Below are 17,539 nucleotides of genomic sequence, written 5' to 3' on the forward strand. Positions count from 1 at the left end.
TTCAGAGGAACATTTTATTTATATTTATTTTTTTCTTTTTCTTTAACTTTAATTGTGGTCTGGAGGCTTCATCCTGACAGATGTATTTAACTAATTTTCCTGTTCACCTTGCTCTCACTGTGCCATTCCAAATTGTTTTACTTATGGTTTCCTTGGTAGCCAGGTTGTCTGCAAACTTGCAATGGAGATGGTCTTAGCCATGATTAGGAATAGACTGTGCATGTCCTGCCTCCAATCTTGCAACTATGATGTTTTGGGTAATGATCTGCCTGGTCATCAGTAAGTACTTCTTTCACTGTGTGTGTTCTTTTGTGGAGATTTGCCCACCAAGGCTTGTGATGTGTGTGATCCTTAAGTAGTCTAATTGTGATGTATAAGTGGCTCCTGACTATATGTCTCATGATTACCTATTACATGATGGGTATCGCACAATTTTGCGATCTGCTGTCTAAGAGCAAGTCCAATCATACCTCTCAACTGTCCAGATTTTTCCCTCATATTTTTGGTCTGTTTTTAAAAAAATGTGTTTTTTCCTGGCAAATTAGTGATAAATCATTAAAGAGTGAAGTTGCAAAATTACAGAAAATTGAGTTTCAGACTTCACACCCTTCAAAAGATTCATGCTAATGCAAAACCTATTACTCCATCAACTTTCTAAGTTTGGAAGAGCAGTATTTAAAAACTGTCCCCGTTTGTGGGCCTTTGTCCCACTTTTATGCATGGCTTTGTCCAGATTTCTTGCTCTAAGAGTTTGAGAGGTATGGTCCTAGTATAAACAGCAAGTTTCAAACAGCTGCATCACAGTGTTTCACAATTTCATGGAAAAGTAACAAAAACACAATACATACTAGCTAGAATAGCAGCAACCATGTGCAAAGAGAATAAAAAAAAAACATCTGAAAGGAGGTTCTTAGGGTTCTGGCATATCTTTATTACCAGCTACTAAACATGGCAGGCTGTATTACGTTATCAACCCAAATCAGTGGTAACATTATACTCCTATTTTAATTTAACACAGTTACAGCACATAAATATTTCTCCTTCTAAAGAAATCCAAAACAGAATGTGGGAAGTACCTAAGCAACAAAACTGAAAGATCCTTTACGTTTCCAGAAAGTTGTTCCTAGCTTCACTGTAACAAGAGAATAAAGAACTACTCAGTGACAAGTGTAGAAATTCCAAAGGGTTTCACTCCCTTCTAGATAAAAAAAAAAAATGGTTTCTCTGAAAGACAAAATATCACAATACCAAACACATACCTCTTAACCTCAAATCAGGGAAAAGGCCCTTTTTAACGACTGCTATTACAAACTTAAAAAGTTGACAGAATAACACCTTTTGCATTAGCATCACTTTTCTAAAGGACATGAAAGTAAGGTGAAACTGGAATGTCTTCCATTATTTTCTGACTTCAGTCCTCAGTGATTTGCCAGAAAACCACAATTTTATGAGAAACTGAACAAAAATAAGAGGCAACAATCTGGACATTCTTTGAAAATCTGGAAAGTTGAGAGGTATGCCCAAACATATTCTGTGCATATCAAACTTGCTTAGCAATTTCTGAAACTAATGAGTTTAAAGTCCTCGGGTGGAGAGGCTAAAGGGATGGATTCCTCTGCATCAGAATTGTCATGGGCAGAGAGGGGTTGCATATCTTCATATTCGGATGCATCAGTCATCGGACTCCTGTTCAGATAAAACTACTGGAGACAAGTCTCTTTCTTTTGGAAGGGGTAGCCTGGCTTCCCCTGATAAGCATTATAAGGTCTTCCACCATTTTAAGCATTTGAGACTGAAGCAAGGAAACAGGTGCCTGAGCTTGGGTTGCTGTTTTTTTGGGTGTGGTTCATACCCTGGGCCTTAGAAACTTGGTAGCTTTCAAAAGAACTGTAGACGCAAAAGAAGTCAGTCTGTGTCGAGTATTGGTAGTGCAAAGTACTTCCTTGGAAGCCGGTGCCTGGTTAGCGGCTCTGAACCCATCTAAGGTAGAGACATTCGCAGGATACTTAGTCAAAGAAGAGTCTTGTGGCATACCGGACTCTGAAAGGGTCTTGGTAGCGGCCTGCGAATCTACAGAAGCGGGCATCAGGGGCTGTGAAAGTGCCTCACTGAGGACCGGAGAACTGACGACTAGCTCACTGATTAAGGAAGAAAAGTACTACTCTGAGAAGACACTCGGGGTAATGTGAAAATGATTCTTCACTCACTGCCCAAGTCTCAGAAACTCCCCAAGCTTGCAGAAATGTGAATACAACATACCTTCCATGAAAATAAATGCACAACGCAAGCTGCAAATAGCACAGAATAAGGCAGTATTAAATGCAACAAAATAAAAGAGATCCATGGCTTGGATTAGCATAAAATGTGGGACTTTAAATGTAGACTACCACAGAGAAAAATATCAGACACAATGCTACTCTCTTTCCCCTCTAAGATTCAATGTGGGCTAAATAAACAAATGCAGCTGCAAATAAAAATACTAAAACCATTCATCCGAGTAGAAAACAAGGCAGCTGGGGATACTTAACTGTACAAGTAATGAGGTAGGAGATTGCAGCTCAAAGTAAAATGCTTATATTTTTCAAATTAAAAGATATTTTATTACATTTTCTTGAGCTAAAAAAAGACACTAGTCACTTCTTCTGGACATGGTTACCCTAGCTACTGCTACACATTTCAATCCAGATGAACAGTTTCCTGGCTTTAAACTTAAAATTTACTAGTAGGCTTCTGTTCAGAATTAACAAATCACAGTGAAGGCACAGTGAAAGACAGGGTTACAAACAGCTCCTGAAGCAGGGAAGACAAGTGATCAGGTAGGATCATGAGCATTCTTTTCCCCTCTAAATTTTGACGATAAAACTCGTAATTGGAAATAGACACTGAATTCAGCAGGGCTGCAAGCACTGAAGTAGTCAGCTGAAATGGGAATTTCTTCTACATGGAAAACAGATTCCACTCTGGTAAGCTCTCAGTCAGAATGTCGCACGTGCAGCTGATCACTGATGTTTTCATCTTCTCATATTTACATCAAATCAACTGAGCTTTCTTTGCCAGGGAGCTTCTGAAAACACTAAGTCACAAATACAAAATATTCTGTCGATGTTTAGTTCCACACTTGCCATATTTTTAGTTAACATGAGTCTGCCTCCTCCCTACTTCTTGATGCTGAAAGCTACAGCAATGCTGCACAATCTCAACGGGACTTGCATCTGGGAAAAATTAATTAAAAGTCTGCAACATAAGGAGGATCACTCTCATTTTACTGTGACTCATTTGATGAGGTGCCTCATACCACTTCTTTTTCTGCTGCATGACCTTCTTAGGACAACGTATCAAAGTGCTACTATGGCACAACATTTGCAATGACAGCCTGAGAGAATATTTTGGAGCTGTGAACAAGACCCCCCCCCCCAAGGAAATGTAGGTGGTGCACAAAGGACTACATTTGGTTGGAAGAAAAGAATGCTATGTCAAAAACATGTTGGCTGGCTGCAAACCAGGCTTTTGAGCATCGGTAGTAAAGCCCAGTGCTCCAAATACAAATGCCAACTTGTCTCTAGACTTCAGCGAAGGCTATATATGAAGGAATCTTTTCTAGGGTCTATATCACAAAATTGAAACGACAAAACACTGTTTCATCGACCACTACATATCAAAATACAATTTAAGCAAATGGACAAATCACAAATTTTTTTCCCTAGGGAAAAAAATCGGTAGGCCAACCAGACATGACACACCACTTCAAACATTACAAAATGGAGGGCTTGCCCCCAGCTAAATATACCAACTCAGAAATTGCACTACAGTGGGGAAAAGAGCAAATTCACGACAACGGCCAAACAATTTTTTTCCCCTAGGAAAAATATTGGTGATTTGGCCATTCGCGTAAATTTTACTTCGATATGTAGTTGTTGATGAAATGGCGTTCAGTGTTTAGCCATTTCAATTTTGTGATATAGACCCCTTTTCTAGGTAGACATCCCACTACCCTACAGCAGCTTGTAAAAGACAAATAGAATCATTGAAGCATGCAAACATCACCCATAAAGGAATAATGTTTTTTCCGCTAGATGCACTACATTACAAAAATATGCATCTGGCAAAAGTGAACAAAATCAATACTTTGTCAGAGCTAAAAAACTGAAAAAAAATGCACATTTAATGGCTTGTTTTCGGAGTAATGGGAATTTCTTGACATAGGAGTATTGTGTACTTCCTCAAGATCCAGACTTAGTGGGGAAAAAAAAAGTCTGTACGGCCAAAGCAGCTAAATCAGTGTGACCATGGTCTGGCATCTAAAGCACCAACTGGTTTGCTGAAAGCACTTAACTGTAATATATGGAGCAAAAAAATTCCAAACAAATTTAAATCAAATGGAATGAAGGATGCATGCCCCAGCTGACAATTAGAGTGACTTATGTGGTTCAGCTATTGTAAGAAACATAAAACAATTTTTTGACTACGGTAGTTATCACTTCTTCTGTTACAAGACTGTGCACTTAGACTCGTCTACTACAGAACTTGTACCTACTTTTGCTGAAGTTGGTAGCCTTCCACATTTTATTAAGGGGAGTGCTAAACCTTACTACAGAATACAATCTACTCTCAATTTCCTGAACATGGTTCCGACCATACAAATTTAACATAACATATATGAAACATTTGAATTTTTTCTGGATGGCAGTCTCCCCTGCACTTTGCAATTAACTCTAAAGTCATATATCCTCAGTGTATAGGAAATAGTTTTCCTTTAAAACAAAATACTCCTATTACACTGAGGATGCAAAACCCATAACTAAAACATTTAAGTTTGTGGGTGAGGGCATGTCTCATTGCAAATGCTCAGGTGTTAAGCTAGCTCTGTGAAATACTGTGATAGGTAAACTACAAATTCACCCCTGTCCGTCCTCATGAATAGAGGAAAAAAGGAAATGTCCCAACGTATCCTTGCTTGGCCCATCTCTGGATTAATCCTATGCAAAATATAAGGACTAAAAACTGCCAAGGTACTACAAAACTAGGCTCCTTAAGATCCTAACAGATCAACAACCTAGTACATAAATATGAACCTATACAGGGATAAAGCCCTGAATATGACCCAGATGTCCTGGTTTCAATCAGTGGTTAAAGTACTGGAGGAACTATCACAGCAAGGGAAAAGAGTGACAAGGAAATGCCTGCTCACAGCTCTCACAGGGCAGGGGTTAGGGTGCCTATGCACAGGCAGCACCCTCTGTATTAAGTCTCACCTGTTAAATATGTAGACTCTTTACTAAGGCCCACTGCAAGCCTCCCTTAAATGTCTGCAGGCACACTCTTCCTCAGGAGAATGAAGGATCTTGTAAGGCTTTCACAATAGGGGAATGAACAACTGAGTTTTTTCTTTTTTCTGAATGGAGTTGATGGATTCCAGCTAAAACATGGAAAATCAGATGCTTTTTATGTAGCATCTCTGTCAATTTTCATGATTTAGTTTTTGCCCAAAACCAGAACTCACAAAATCTATAGCTTTAGATATTTCTGTTTGTTAACTGTTCAGGGCTATGTTCTGTACCTGGAAACAGACTCAGCTGAGAGTCTTTACAAGTTGTTCTTACAGCCGCTGGTGAGGAAGATGAATACACAGCTCCATGTGTGGCTGCCAAAAGTAAACCTACCCTCCTGAAAAATGCCAAGATTTTAAGAAGTCCTCAGCAACTATGTAGCTGAGGCAGAAGTGACTGTAATGGGTGAAAAGATTCTCAAGTTTTAGACCAACTCAACAACAGAAAGGTCAATTACTTAGTGAACTTCTTCAAGATGAAGTATTCATGCCACTACAGGAAACCGCAACAGCTTCATCAAAGCAACAAACAAAAAAACAGCAGCAATAAACACCTGAGGAAATGAATGAATGAACCCCATACCTTCAAAGAAGAAATATATCTTGTAACAAAATGTTTCCTGTGGAACTTACCAGACTCTGTTCAGGTGAAAATCCCCATGACAGTTCCATGATACCATGGAACAACCCTTACTTTGAAGGGACTTCGCTTACCAATATCTCAGCCATTGACAACCAATGGCATCAACAAAGCAGTTATTGAAAACAGGGTGGTTCCAAGTCAAGGCACAAACGATGTCAATAAAAGGACTAGCATCTGAGTCATATCCTGATACCGTGATATACCTGACAGTGGTGAAGAAGTTACCAAAGATATAGACAGAATGAGGCCTAATGTATCTTCAACGAACCATGATTTAGCAAACCTACAAATTAGCTCAAAGCAGCTTTGTGGATGTCTGCTCTCCTATATAAGACCACAGAGAAGTGTTGAAAATTTAGATGGTGAAGATGCAGAAATGTTGGATGACAGTCCTGAAGTTGAGAACAAGCCTGCTTTCATAAAGGAAACTGAGGTAGACACAAAGGATCACAACAGAGTTCAATGTATTTTATTACTCTAAAGAGAAAAAGCTGACAAAACCTAAATGCCGGTCAGCGTTCCCCCCCCTCCCCTGTGAATGTTATGTATCCAGTAGCAGTAAGATTAAAGTCTTGTAGAGCTCATAGCTGTATATCTTGAAATATGACCCTATATAACAAATACAGATGATGTTGGGGATTTTATACCTACAGCAGCACTGATAAAGTGGTTAAAATAAAACTTTTGTGAGCAAAATGTAAAAAGAAAATATCTGTAAATAACTCAAAGAAAAAAAGCAAACTGCCTATTTTCCTCAGAAGAATACTGATGGAGGTAAATATTTGGCGAGAAAGGAAAACCATTTTCCCTTTTATGTTAATATTTAGGCATGTGGATTGAGGAGGGGGATAAAAAACATTTTTGTGAGTCAACCTATCTGTTGGTTCTTAATCAATATATGTGCTGATAAAAATCATGTTATATTTAATGCTTCCAATTTTTCTTGCTCAAAATCTCAATGTACGGACTCAAACCATTTAAGCATTTTTGGGAAGTGAAATCTAAGTTTCTGACAAGTCTTTCTAGAAAATAACCACATCAACAGGTAATACTTTGTCTTTCACTTGGAGTGGAGTGGAATATATTCCCAAAGAAAGCAATGCATTTAACTGTAAAATCTATTCACAAGTGAAATTCAGCACAATACAGGCACTGCAGATACAAAAATCCTGAAATCACCTATAAGCACTGGAAAAGTTTTACCACAGGGCTACAGGCGCCCCTAAGTGCACAAAAATGCCCATAACAAAATAATGTGAAAATGAAAACTTCAAAATTCAAGATGCAATACTGAAAGAACATCATGTGCTCTTCTGAATTGTCAAGCATCTAGCTGCACTGCAGCCAGTTTCAATGTGTCACATTTAGCCAAAATACTGAGTCTGCAAAAGAAAAAAAGAATCACTGTATCAAAGGCACCAACTTCAGAATACTAACCTGATGCTGTCTGGTTAAATAAAATATATTACTATATTACATATCCATGTAAAATACAAGAAGGCTCCATCATACTCTCCTTTGGAAGTCCTTGGTTTCCAACATTAACTGAGAAGGGGATGTCAGGAAACTAGTAGAAAATTAAACATTCTAAAACTATTTTGTTGCCATTTAATACATGTTTTCTAACCCCTGAAATTATTCCCTTCAAATACTTCATCAAAATGGTAACCAAGGAACACTCCTCATATATCCCCCAATGGTGCGAAAGATGCTCAGATCTGGAGCACTTGAAGTTTTGATTTTATTGAAAAAAACAAAAAACAAAACTGAATCCGTCTGTCCCTTCCTCTCATTGCATTGCTTTAACAGTGCATATATTGTTTAAGATCATTTAGTAAAAGGAGGACTGACCCTTGTAGATAGACAAGACCAAAAATGTGTACTAATACATCTGTACACACATTAAGTTCTTTCATTGCTCCATTACAGGGTGCTGCTCAAAGGATCAAACAGAACAGTCTTCTGATTGAAATATTTTGTGATTCTTCTTCCCTTCAAAACATTCCATCTTCTCTCCATATTCTTAGGCATAAGATGCAGTCTTCGAATAATGCACAATCTACCATCAAGCCTTCCATTTCAAGTTGTAGAGGGAGATGATATCAAGTAGTGCCTGTTGTATGTTCCTGCCAAAGCGGTGGGAATCCTGCAGAAAAATCAACAATAAATATTAACACATTTTCCCCCTAAAATAGCTCCTATATTGCTTAGACACTACTAACCCACTTTACAAGATAGAAGGGGTTCAAAGTCCTATCCCAGGCAGACAATGGGTGCAAGATTTTCAAGATGGGATTGACAGGGTGCAGATCTATTGCAGAATGCAAACACCCACCCTGCAAACTTGTAGGCAATTTGGAAGACTGACACAACCTATCAAATGTGCATATCTTTGGTAGCTGGAAGAAAAATGTAGAGCTCAAAAAAATCCAGAAGGCCTAATGACAGGCATACTCCACACAGACAGCACTCCAGAAAACAATCACATTGTAGAACCTCTTGCTGTCAAGGCAGCAGAACTAATGGCAATGCTACTTTGCTGCAAGGAATAATGTTTCAAATACGTGAAATACAAAAAAAAAGTAAGTAGTACACTGATGGAAGAAAGTGTATGGACAAGACAGAAATGGCTCTTTTGGACTTCCAGTTGATCAAGATTCTTACAGGGTGTGGGGATCTGATCCCTTTTCTGAATATAGATTAAGTACAAAATAGACAAGGTGGGCAGTTATTTACTGGAATAAGATGCTAGGACATGAACATCCTCCTTGACAAGCTTGGGTTTTAGTACGAGGAACTGAAAGAGGTACAGAATTCAGCAATAATGGCAAAAAAAGAAAAAGAAAAAAAAAAACCAGCAGTCCACTTAGGATCAATACATGACTTTTTAAAAGACAAATCTTAAGCAGCTGTAATCTAGCTGCTGTTGTGCCTAGGGTCATTCTCGTCTGGCCAGGCAAGCATACTGCAAATCCCAAGTACTAAAAAATAGCAATACTGCAGTAAGCACACTCTAGGTTTTGAAAATCACTTATTCCATTTTGATGGCCAGGCAAATCTCAGCTAGAAGTGATAACGGATCATCAAGTAGAATCTTTACTGACAGAGTGGAAGTCTGCCATTACGTCGGGGGAATCCTTTTATACATCAAAATGTGCCACAGGACCTCTAAGCTACGACCAGAATGTGACCCCAGTTTAACATTTTCTTTCAAGGACTGTCCTACTCCCAAATTAATGCTGAACTAGCATCAGAAACTGAATATAAAATCCATGCAGGGATACAACCCATAGCTCTGTGAGCATCAAAGGCAAATGTGCAAAAGAAAATTAAAAAAAATATTAAGCATGAAAGGTTAAAAAGCAAGTAATAATGTTTGCTTTCACTATACCAGAAACAGTGCTCTAATCATGCATCCTGCTTGGTCACTGACAATGTATACACTTAGGCACAAACAGGACAGCAGCTCCACACAGTGTAAGGGCAGGCAAAGAAAGAAAAAAACCCAACACACAAGTCTGAATTTCAGTAGTACTATAGTCAATGGTCCTACAGACAAAAAGATTCTTGATTGTCTTAGAGAAACTGTGGGGATATGACAAATTAACATTTTTTGCTCAGGGTTGCCAAAGTAATTGGTTTCAAATAAAGAAGTTATGTCTTACCATAACGTTCCATCTGTGTCGTAGATCGTTGTTCATTCATTGCTATCAGGACTTCAGTTCCATCCTCGGAACCGATACGGTCGTTTCCAAACTCGCGCCAGCCAAAAACTCTCAGCTAAGACCTACCCATAATGCCCCTCCTGGTTACTCCAGATCGAGTTTGCCCACCCCTCTATAATAGAGATAGTAATACAAAAATAGTAGAAGGTTTTATCTGAGTAAATACCCTAACCAGAAGTTCCTAAAGTCCACCAGGAGTCCAGGGAGGGGGAAGGAGGGCGGGAGGTAAGGAATGAACAAAGATCTACAACACATGGAACGTTATGGTAAGACATAACTTCTTTATCTGATGATGTAAATCTTTGTTCATTCCTTACTATCAGGACAGAGTCCCCAGCTTCTTGAGTCCTGGGTGGCCCTAAGAAAGGATATTTCTGAGCACCATAGAGTCAAAAGATGCCCGTTCCCTGGAGGCCAAATCCAATTTGCAATGAGAGATAAATGTATGAGGTCTTGCCCAAGTGGCTGCTGCGCAGATATCATCCATAGAGGCTCTGGAATGGAATGCTACAGAAGTAGCCATATATCTGGTAGAATGAGCCTTTATTCTGGAAGGTAAGGATAGCTTTTTCTGTTGGTAGATAAAGGTAATGATGTTTCTAAGCCAGGAAGATAAAGTCACTTTGGAAACAGCTTTACCCAATCTGGGTCCTACAAAGGCCACAAACAACTGATCTGTTTTCCTGAAAGATTTAGTCCTGTCCAAATAACAATGAAGCTGCTGATGCACATCAAGGGTGTGCAAAAGGTACTCCCCTCTATTAGAATGCTGAGGGAAGAAAACTGGCAGGTCAATAAATTGGTTAATGGAAAATCCAGAAATGACCCTGGGCAAGAAAGAAGGGTGAGCACGATGGGACACCCTATCCATGTGGAAGATCAAGTAAGACCTGCAGCTCAGATACTCTTCTTGCTGAGGCAAGTGCTACTAGAAGTAAGGTTTTCCATGACAAAAGCTTTAAATCACATGAATCAAAAGGCTCGAAAGGAGGACCTGTGAGAGATTGAAGCACCAAAGTTAAGTCCCAGGGTTCTGAGGGAGGCCTGACTGGAGGTTTAACGTGTAATACTCCTTTCAAAAATGTCTTGCATAGGCAGTGTGACAATCGAAGAATGATCAAATCCATTATGAAAATTGGCGATAGCTGCTAAATGTACAGTGATCGTTGATGCTGAGGCTCCCTGCATATAAAAGAGTTGTCAGGTATTGAAGGATCTCTTGAATAGACATAGAAAAGGGATTTATGTTCTGATCTTTGGCCCAAACAGAGAACCTAGTCCATTTACTAGAATAAACTTTCCTGGTGAAAGGTTTGTGTGAAGTCAGAAGAATTTCACAAACAGGAGATGGGATGTCAGGCAGCATGGCAATCATTGGAAGTGGAGGAACCAAGCTGTGAGTTTGAGACTGTGGAGATTGGGATGAATCAGTCCCTGAAGATGAGATAACAGGCCTTGGGAAAGATCCAGGATCCATGGGCTGTGAATCAGATGAGACCATAGAAACGGGAACCAGACTTAACTGGGCAAATAGGGGGCAATGAAGATCACTTTGCTTCTCAACCTTTGAGCTTTCTGGAGAAATTTTGGAATGAAGGGAAATGGGGGAAAGGCATACAGTAGACCCAGGGGCCAATCGTGCATTAGAGTGCCCCTCGGGAGTTCCCCCTGAGGGGGGATCAGGGCAAAGTTGCTTCTGCATTTGTTGTTTGGGGGGAAGCAAACAGATGGCAGCGAGGCTTGCCCCAGTGTCGGAAGATCCAATCCGCTGTTACAGGGTTGACGGACCTCTTGTAAGGCATCAGGATGTTCCTCCTCAGATTGTCCACAATAAGGTTGGAACTCCCAGGAATGTGCGTTGCTATAAGAAAGCAGTTGGAAGCTATTGCCCAGTGCCAAATCCTCATGGCTTCCCAATACAGGGGGTAAGACCTGGTTCCGCCTTGCTTGTTGATCTACCAGACGACTTCTAGAGGAAAGCAATCGGGCCACTGCGCAGGAGTGCTGGTAGGGTCTGCCGGAGAAAGAATCTCTAGTGCCCTGGTTACATGGATCCCCTCTACCCCGAAAGGGGCATCTTCCAGATGAGTTCCCCCCCCTGCCCCGGGGGGATTGCTCACCACGAGTGTCACGAAAAGATCCTTGAGATTTCTTGAACCAAATTTTTCCTCCCTTCTGGTTCCTGGAGTAGGACCTCTGGGGGTTGGAAAAGCGTATGTCCACAGCAGACAAAGTATTTCCATCTTTCTCATTTCGAGCAAGTGTGTCTCGTACTCTGGGTCCAAAAATTGCAGATTCGTCAACAGGTGCATTGATGAAGGAAGATTTAAAGGGGTCTGTAAAGTCACACAACCGGATCCAAGCATCATGTCTCATGACAATGCCTGATGCGGCAGCTCGAGCTGCCCCCTCGGTGGTGTGAGATATCAAACGCATCAATGGATTCAAGGGTAGCTAGCTGCAAGGCGACAGTGTCACACACCTCACCAGGCAGTACCCCTGCCAAAGAGGAAGACATTTGAGAAATTGGGTCTCTTTGGAGGCGAGAGAAGTGTGCCAGATAGTTCACCGACCGAATGGCGAAGGTCGCTGAAGCATAGGTCCACTTCCCTAGTCTGTCCATGGTCCGAGACTCCCTGTTCAGAAGAGGGACAGTGGAACTATCTTCTGTCAATTCCCTCTTGGTGGCCGCAGACACGACCATGGCATCAACTGTCAACTGCTTGGACCAGTGGGGCTGGTCTTCAGGTGTAGATAAAATTTTGTCTAGCCTTCGGAGGACAGGTTCTGCTTTGTTCAGGGCCTTCCAGGCATGCTGGCCTTCCAGGCATGCTGCACAATGAGCTTAACCAAGTCATCTGCTGGTGGAGTCACCCAGGAAGTAGATGGCCGGGCAAGGAAGCCTGCAAGAATACCGATTCCTCAGGAGGGTTAGAGGACTTCCAGTCTCCCTGCAGCTTGAGGATTTCGAGAAATTCTCTGAATGAGACGTCATCTGGAGGAGACCATGGGGACCCTTCCCCCTCATCACAATCGGTGTCTTCGGTGATAGATTCCTCTGGGGAATCAAGGTGCTTCCTCTGGGGAATCAAGGTGCTTCCTCTTGCACTGCTTCTTCTGGGGTGGCTCCACAGTAAGATCTTCTGAGGAGGACTCTGGAGTAGGAGTTCCCTTCAAAGGGGGGGTCCTGTGCCCGGATCCCAAAATTGGGGGTTGGGACAGCTGCATGCTGGGGGGGGGGGGGTCTGATGCTGATGTCACTGGTGCTGACTGCGAGCCTGCGGAGACAAGGACCCTCTCCATCACCTGGAAAGCAGGCCCGCCCGAGGAGAGATCTGAGCCCAGAACTGAGGAAGACAACCTCGGAACTGGGGTCACACCTTGCCCTGAGGAGCCCACCTTCAGGGGAGGAGCTCCGAGAGGACTGGAAGCCGTCGGAGCTGTGGACATAGATGGTGCCAGTGAGAAAATAGGCACCGGGCTATGTACCAAGGTACGGACGGTCCAAGCACTGCTCCGAGAGAGCATCGGCTCCACCGGAGTCGATGCAGCAAGGGTGGTCAGTGCAGACTGGGGAAAACCTGCTATCAGAGCTGAGAGAGTATGCACCAGGGTGGACATCGGTACCGAGGTCTCCGGGACCTGGGTAGAGGCTGGTGGAGGATAAACAGGGGAAGATGTAGTAAAAGATTCTGAGCCAAGAAGGATGGAAGGTCTAGCTGGAATGGACAATCCCCTAGCTGCCAGAAGCTGGTCCACAACCCGCACTAGGTCTAATTCAGAGAAACTCCTGGTGGATCTAACGGAGGTTGCTTAAGGAGAATCAGGTCTTTCTAGAAAGGGACAAAACCTCTGCCCCCAAAAGGGGTCGTAATTTGGACAGTATCTTGTCCTTGGCAGATATTCGACTTTAGGAGCCAATGGAGCCGAAGAAACTATCGGCACCATGGTCAGGGATGGTGCCGAAGCAGGTACAGTCATAGGAGCCAATGTCTGATCCAATTACAGCACTGAAGTCAGTGGTGCCGAGGTTGGAACTGAAATAGGGGGTGAATATCATAGACGGCACTGTGGGAAAAGATACAGAGCCTGGTGCCGAAGAGGTCTGCGCCGAAGGCGCCGGAGAAGCACGGAGCCGACACGGTTCTGTAACTGACGGAGATGCAGGAACCGAGTGACTCCATTTTTCCTTATGTTTTTTGGTCTTTGGAGGGGGGTGAGACCTCCGACCCAGATACAGCCTCCGAAAAAGATGTCTTAATTAAACCTTTTAAAATAAGCTTATTTTTACGTTCTGCTAGTGTACGATTACTAAAACTAGCACAAATGTCACAGTCAGCTTTAATATGGTGCACGCCCAAACAGTAGATGCAACGAGCGTGTCCGTCCGAGTTGGGCATCTTATGCCCACACCTGTCACACTGTTTAAACCCCAACTTAGCTTTGTCTAACACAGTAAGGCAACAAGGCTATCTTAATAGAAAAAAACAAAAGAAGGGAGAGAAAAAAGTGAGAGAATACCAACAATGGTATTTAAAAAATACCACAAGTGGTAAGGAAGGCAGGAGAGAGAGAGAGAGAGAGTACCAACGATGGTAGAAATTTAGTTACCAAGGTAAAGAGTAGGAAATAGAAGTAAGTTATAGGTGACAGTGAGAAAAGGCTAAATTAACTTAAAAACAAAAAATCTTGAGAAGAAACTACATTAAAATTCACAATTTTCCACTTAGCTTTGAGAGAGATGACTAGCATGTCTGATGAGGAACGCGGCAAACGAGATCTGGAGTAACTAGGAGAGGGGCATTATGGGTAGGTCTTAGCTGAGAGTTTTTGGCTGGCACAAGCTTGGCAACGGTCGGATCGGTTCCGAGGACAGAACCGAAGTCCTAATAGTAAGGAATGAACAAAGATTTACATCAGATGTGATTTTTTTTTTCTTGGTAAAGATTTTACCTTAGCACATTATTCTCTAAGGATGAGCAATTAAATAGAACATCCATGGTTCTGGAGAGAGAGTGAGAAGGAAATCTTGATTTATTAATAAGAAATCAGACGTGTATTAACTGAAGAGCAAAACTGGATTGTATTGGACTGGAAAAGGAAACTTCTGATATAGTATGAAATGGGTCGGCTAAAGTTGTCTTCAGATAGCTCAGAAAGCTAAATTAAAACAGTAATACAACCACCTTGCAATTTAGCGATATCATCAACCCCTTTTTTCCCATTTTTCTACATGGGGTCGGAGTGTCGTGCAACTGCCACTTCTCTCGATTCAATGGTGCACTCCTGCCTTCTTTGACACTCACTCCGGACTGCCCCAGATCACCTCTCACACAATCCAGTTACCTCTTTGCTGGATGCCCTAGTTTCCTCTTATCTTCTGCCGGTCAACCCCAAATCTTTTTCACGAAATTGTGTTCTGCTTTCTTGCATACATGCCCAAACTATCATAATCTGTTCTCTCTGATATTTTCTGCAACTGAAGCTACTTTGGCTTCTGCTGTTATGTCCTCATTTCTTCGTCTGTCCCACAGTGTGCATTTTACCACCCTTCTCAGGCACTTAATTTCCATTACCCAAACCAAAGAACAAAAATGAAACTTGTAAAAAATGTCCACGGAGGCAAGGGCTCACCCAAAAGATGCTTTATTCCAACAAAAAATTCACAACCTTCACCACAGCTGACCTAGGTTTCGTCTGTATGACTTCATCAGAGTGTGGTGAAAAAGGCAGCCTCTAGCAAAAGAAAAAAAGCTTCACTCCAGAAGAAAACTGCAGTTATGTTCCAAATCCCTCAACAAAACAGATTCTACAGGAACTACACTAAATTCAGTAGTTTCTAAAGTCAAGTCAGCATTACATTTTTATTGGCCATAAAAGAGGAAATGAAAACCTCTCATGCATAGGTAATGGTTGAGAGCATTGCTTGGGTGAAAGGACTTGGGAATGCAGTTTATGGGCAGTCCTTGGGCAGCAGCTGAGGAAAAGGTAAAAAATAACACCGGGCGTTATCAAATGGTTCGAGCACCCATGTACTCTCGACAGCTCTGTGCGAATTTTTTCTGCTTAAAGATGGTTCACAGTACTGGAGCTGTAGGAACAGGTAATGACAAACAGTAAAAAATCACTATTTACCATAGCACAAGGGATATGCTACAGTGCTAGATTCAAAATATGGGGGAAAAACACTTCAGAAAGGAGATAGCAGCTGATAGAGTACATGGGTGCTCGAACCATTTGATAACGCCCGGTGTTATTTTTTACCTTTTCCTCAGCTGCTGCCCAAGGACTGCCCATAAACTGCGTTCCCAAGTCCTTTCACCCAAGCAATGCTCTCAACCATTACCTATGCATGAGAGGTTTTCATTTCCTCTTTTATGGCCAATAAAAATGTAATGCTGACTTGACTTTAGAAACTACTGAATTTAGTGTAGTTCCTGTAGAATCTGTTTTGTTGAGGGATTTGGAACATAACTGCAGTTTTCTTCTGGAGTGAAGCTTTTTTTCTTTTGCTACAGGCTGCCTTTTTCACCACACTCTGATGAAGTCAAACAGACGAAACCTAGGTCAGCTGTGGTGAAGGTTGTGAATTTTTTGTTGGAATAAAGCATCTTTTGGGTGAGCCCTTGCCTCCGTGGACATTTTTTACTTAATTTCCATTACCTCTAGCTTTCTCATCTGCTCTGCCTTTACTGTCCAGGTTTCTGTACCATACAGTAGTACACTAGTCACACCACTGCTTTTACACCTTACTTTTCAGCTTATTTGGCATTTTTCTGTCATACACTACACCTGACTCTCTATGCCACTTGGCAACAGGCCCTCTAAATCTAGCTTTGACCCCTTCATTCAGGACTTCCCTTCTCTTCAACCAACCCTCCCAGATACTTGAAGCTATTAACTTGTTCCACTATCTTCCCTTCTATCTCAGTTCATAGCTTCTGATTTCCCCAATTTTCTGCCATTATCACTTTCTTATCTGTACTTAGTTTCATCCCATGTGCTGTTCAGTTTTGCATTCCATTTCCCTACTCTTGAAGTTCTTGCTCAGAGTCTGCCTGTAATGCCACAATGTCTGCATACAGTAATTTTGTTGATATGTCACCTCTGACCTGTTTGTAATGTAATCCATTCCCCAGTATGAACAGTAGTACAACTACTTCCACTGGGAACTCTTCTGCGAGACCAAACTCTGTTTGCACTTGAGTCACTGGGTTCTTTTACACAGCCTGCACTAATTCTATCAATGTTTCTGGGACTTCAAAACACCGCAGTACTGTCCAAATCAGCTTTCTTGGGTTCTCATCATATGCATTCTCCAAGTCTATGAATGCCCAGTTGGACTCTCTCCTCATCTTTAGCTTCTTCTAAACTATCTGTCTCACTGCAATCCAAACTGCTCATCTCTCATCTCACTTTCTATTACATTGTGTATCCATTTATCAATCACCCTCTACAGACATTTCAAGCAATGTTGACAGAAGGTTGACACCTCTGTACTGCCCACAGTTGTGGATGTCCTCCTTGTTCTTGCACACTGGCATGAGTATGCTTATTCTCCAGTCAGCTGGGATATGTCTTTCTCTCCACACTGCTATAGAAATCCTAATAAGCCATTTCTCTCCTCTCTCACCCAGATTTGTATCATACCTGCTGTGATCTCATCTGAGCTTGTGGCTTTCCTTGACTTCATTTTCTACAGTGCTATTCTTTCTTCCTCTACGGTGGACTCCTCCTCTTCTCTCACTGTAGACTATTGTCTGCGGCAATATAGCTTCTGTGAGATTTTCTTCATTCAGAAGATGCTGGAAGTACTCCTTCCATATAGAACAAACGCACCGGACA

The 17,539-nt window shown here is 41.7% G+C and overlaps 1 protein-coding gene across 4 annotated transcripts in view; it reads right to left on the reverse strand.

The window, feature by feature from the left end:
* Positions 1–7,688: 7,688 nt before the first annotated feature.
* The window catches only part of CPT1C (carnitine palmitoyltransferase 1C), a 1,701,035-nt gene continuing 1,691,184 nt past the window's right edge, over positions 7,689–17,539 (reverse strand). For all 4 annotated transcript variants that reach the window (XM_044083414.1, XM_044083412.1, XM_044083411.1 and 1 more), the window contains exon 19: positions 7,689–8,115. In XM_044083414.1, coding sequence (XP_043939349.1) covers positions 8,035–8,115 — 81 coding nt within the window. In that variant the 3' untranslated portion in view covers positions 7,689–8,034. The remainder of the gene's footprint in view (positions 8,116–17,539) is intronic.

Source organism: Protopterus annectens, chromosome 9.part0 (assembly GCF_019279795.1).
Source record: "Protopterus annectens isolate FY-2018-M chromosome 9.part0, PAN1.0, whole genome shotgun sequence".
Lineage (NCBI taxonomy): Eukaryota > Metazoa > Chordata > Ceratodontiformes > Protopteridae > Protopterus > Protopterus annectens.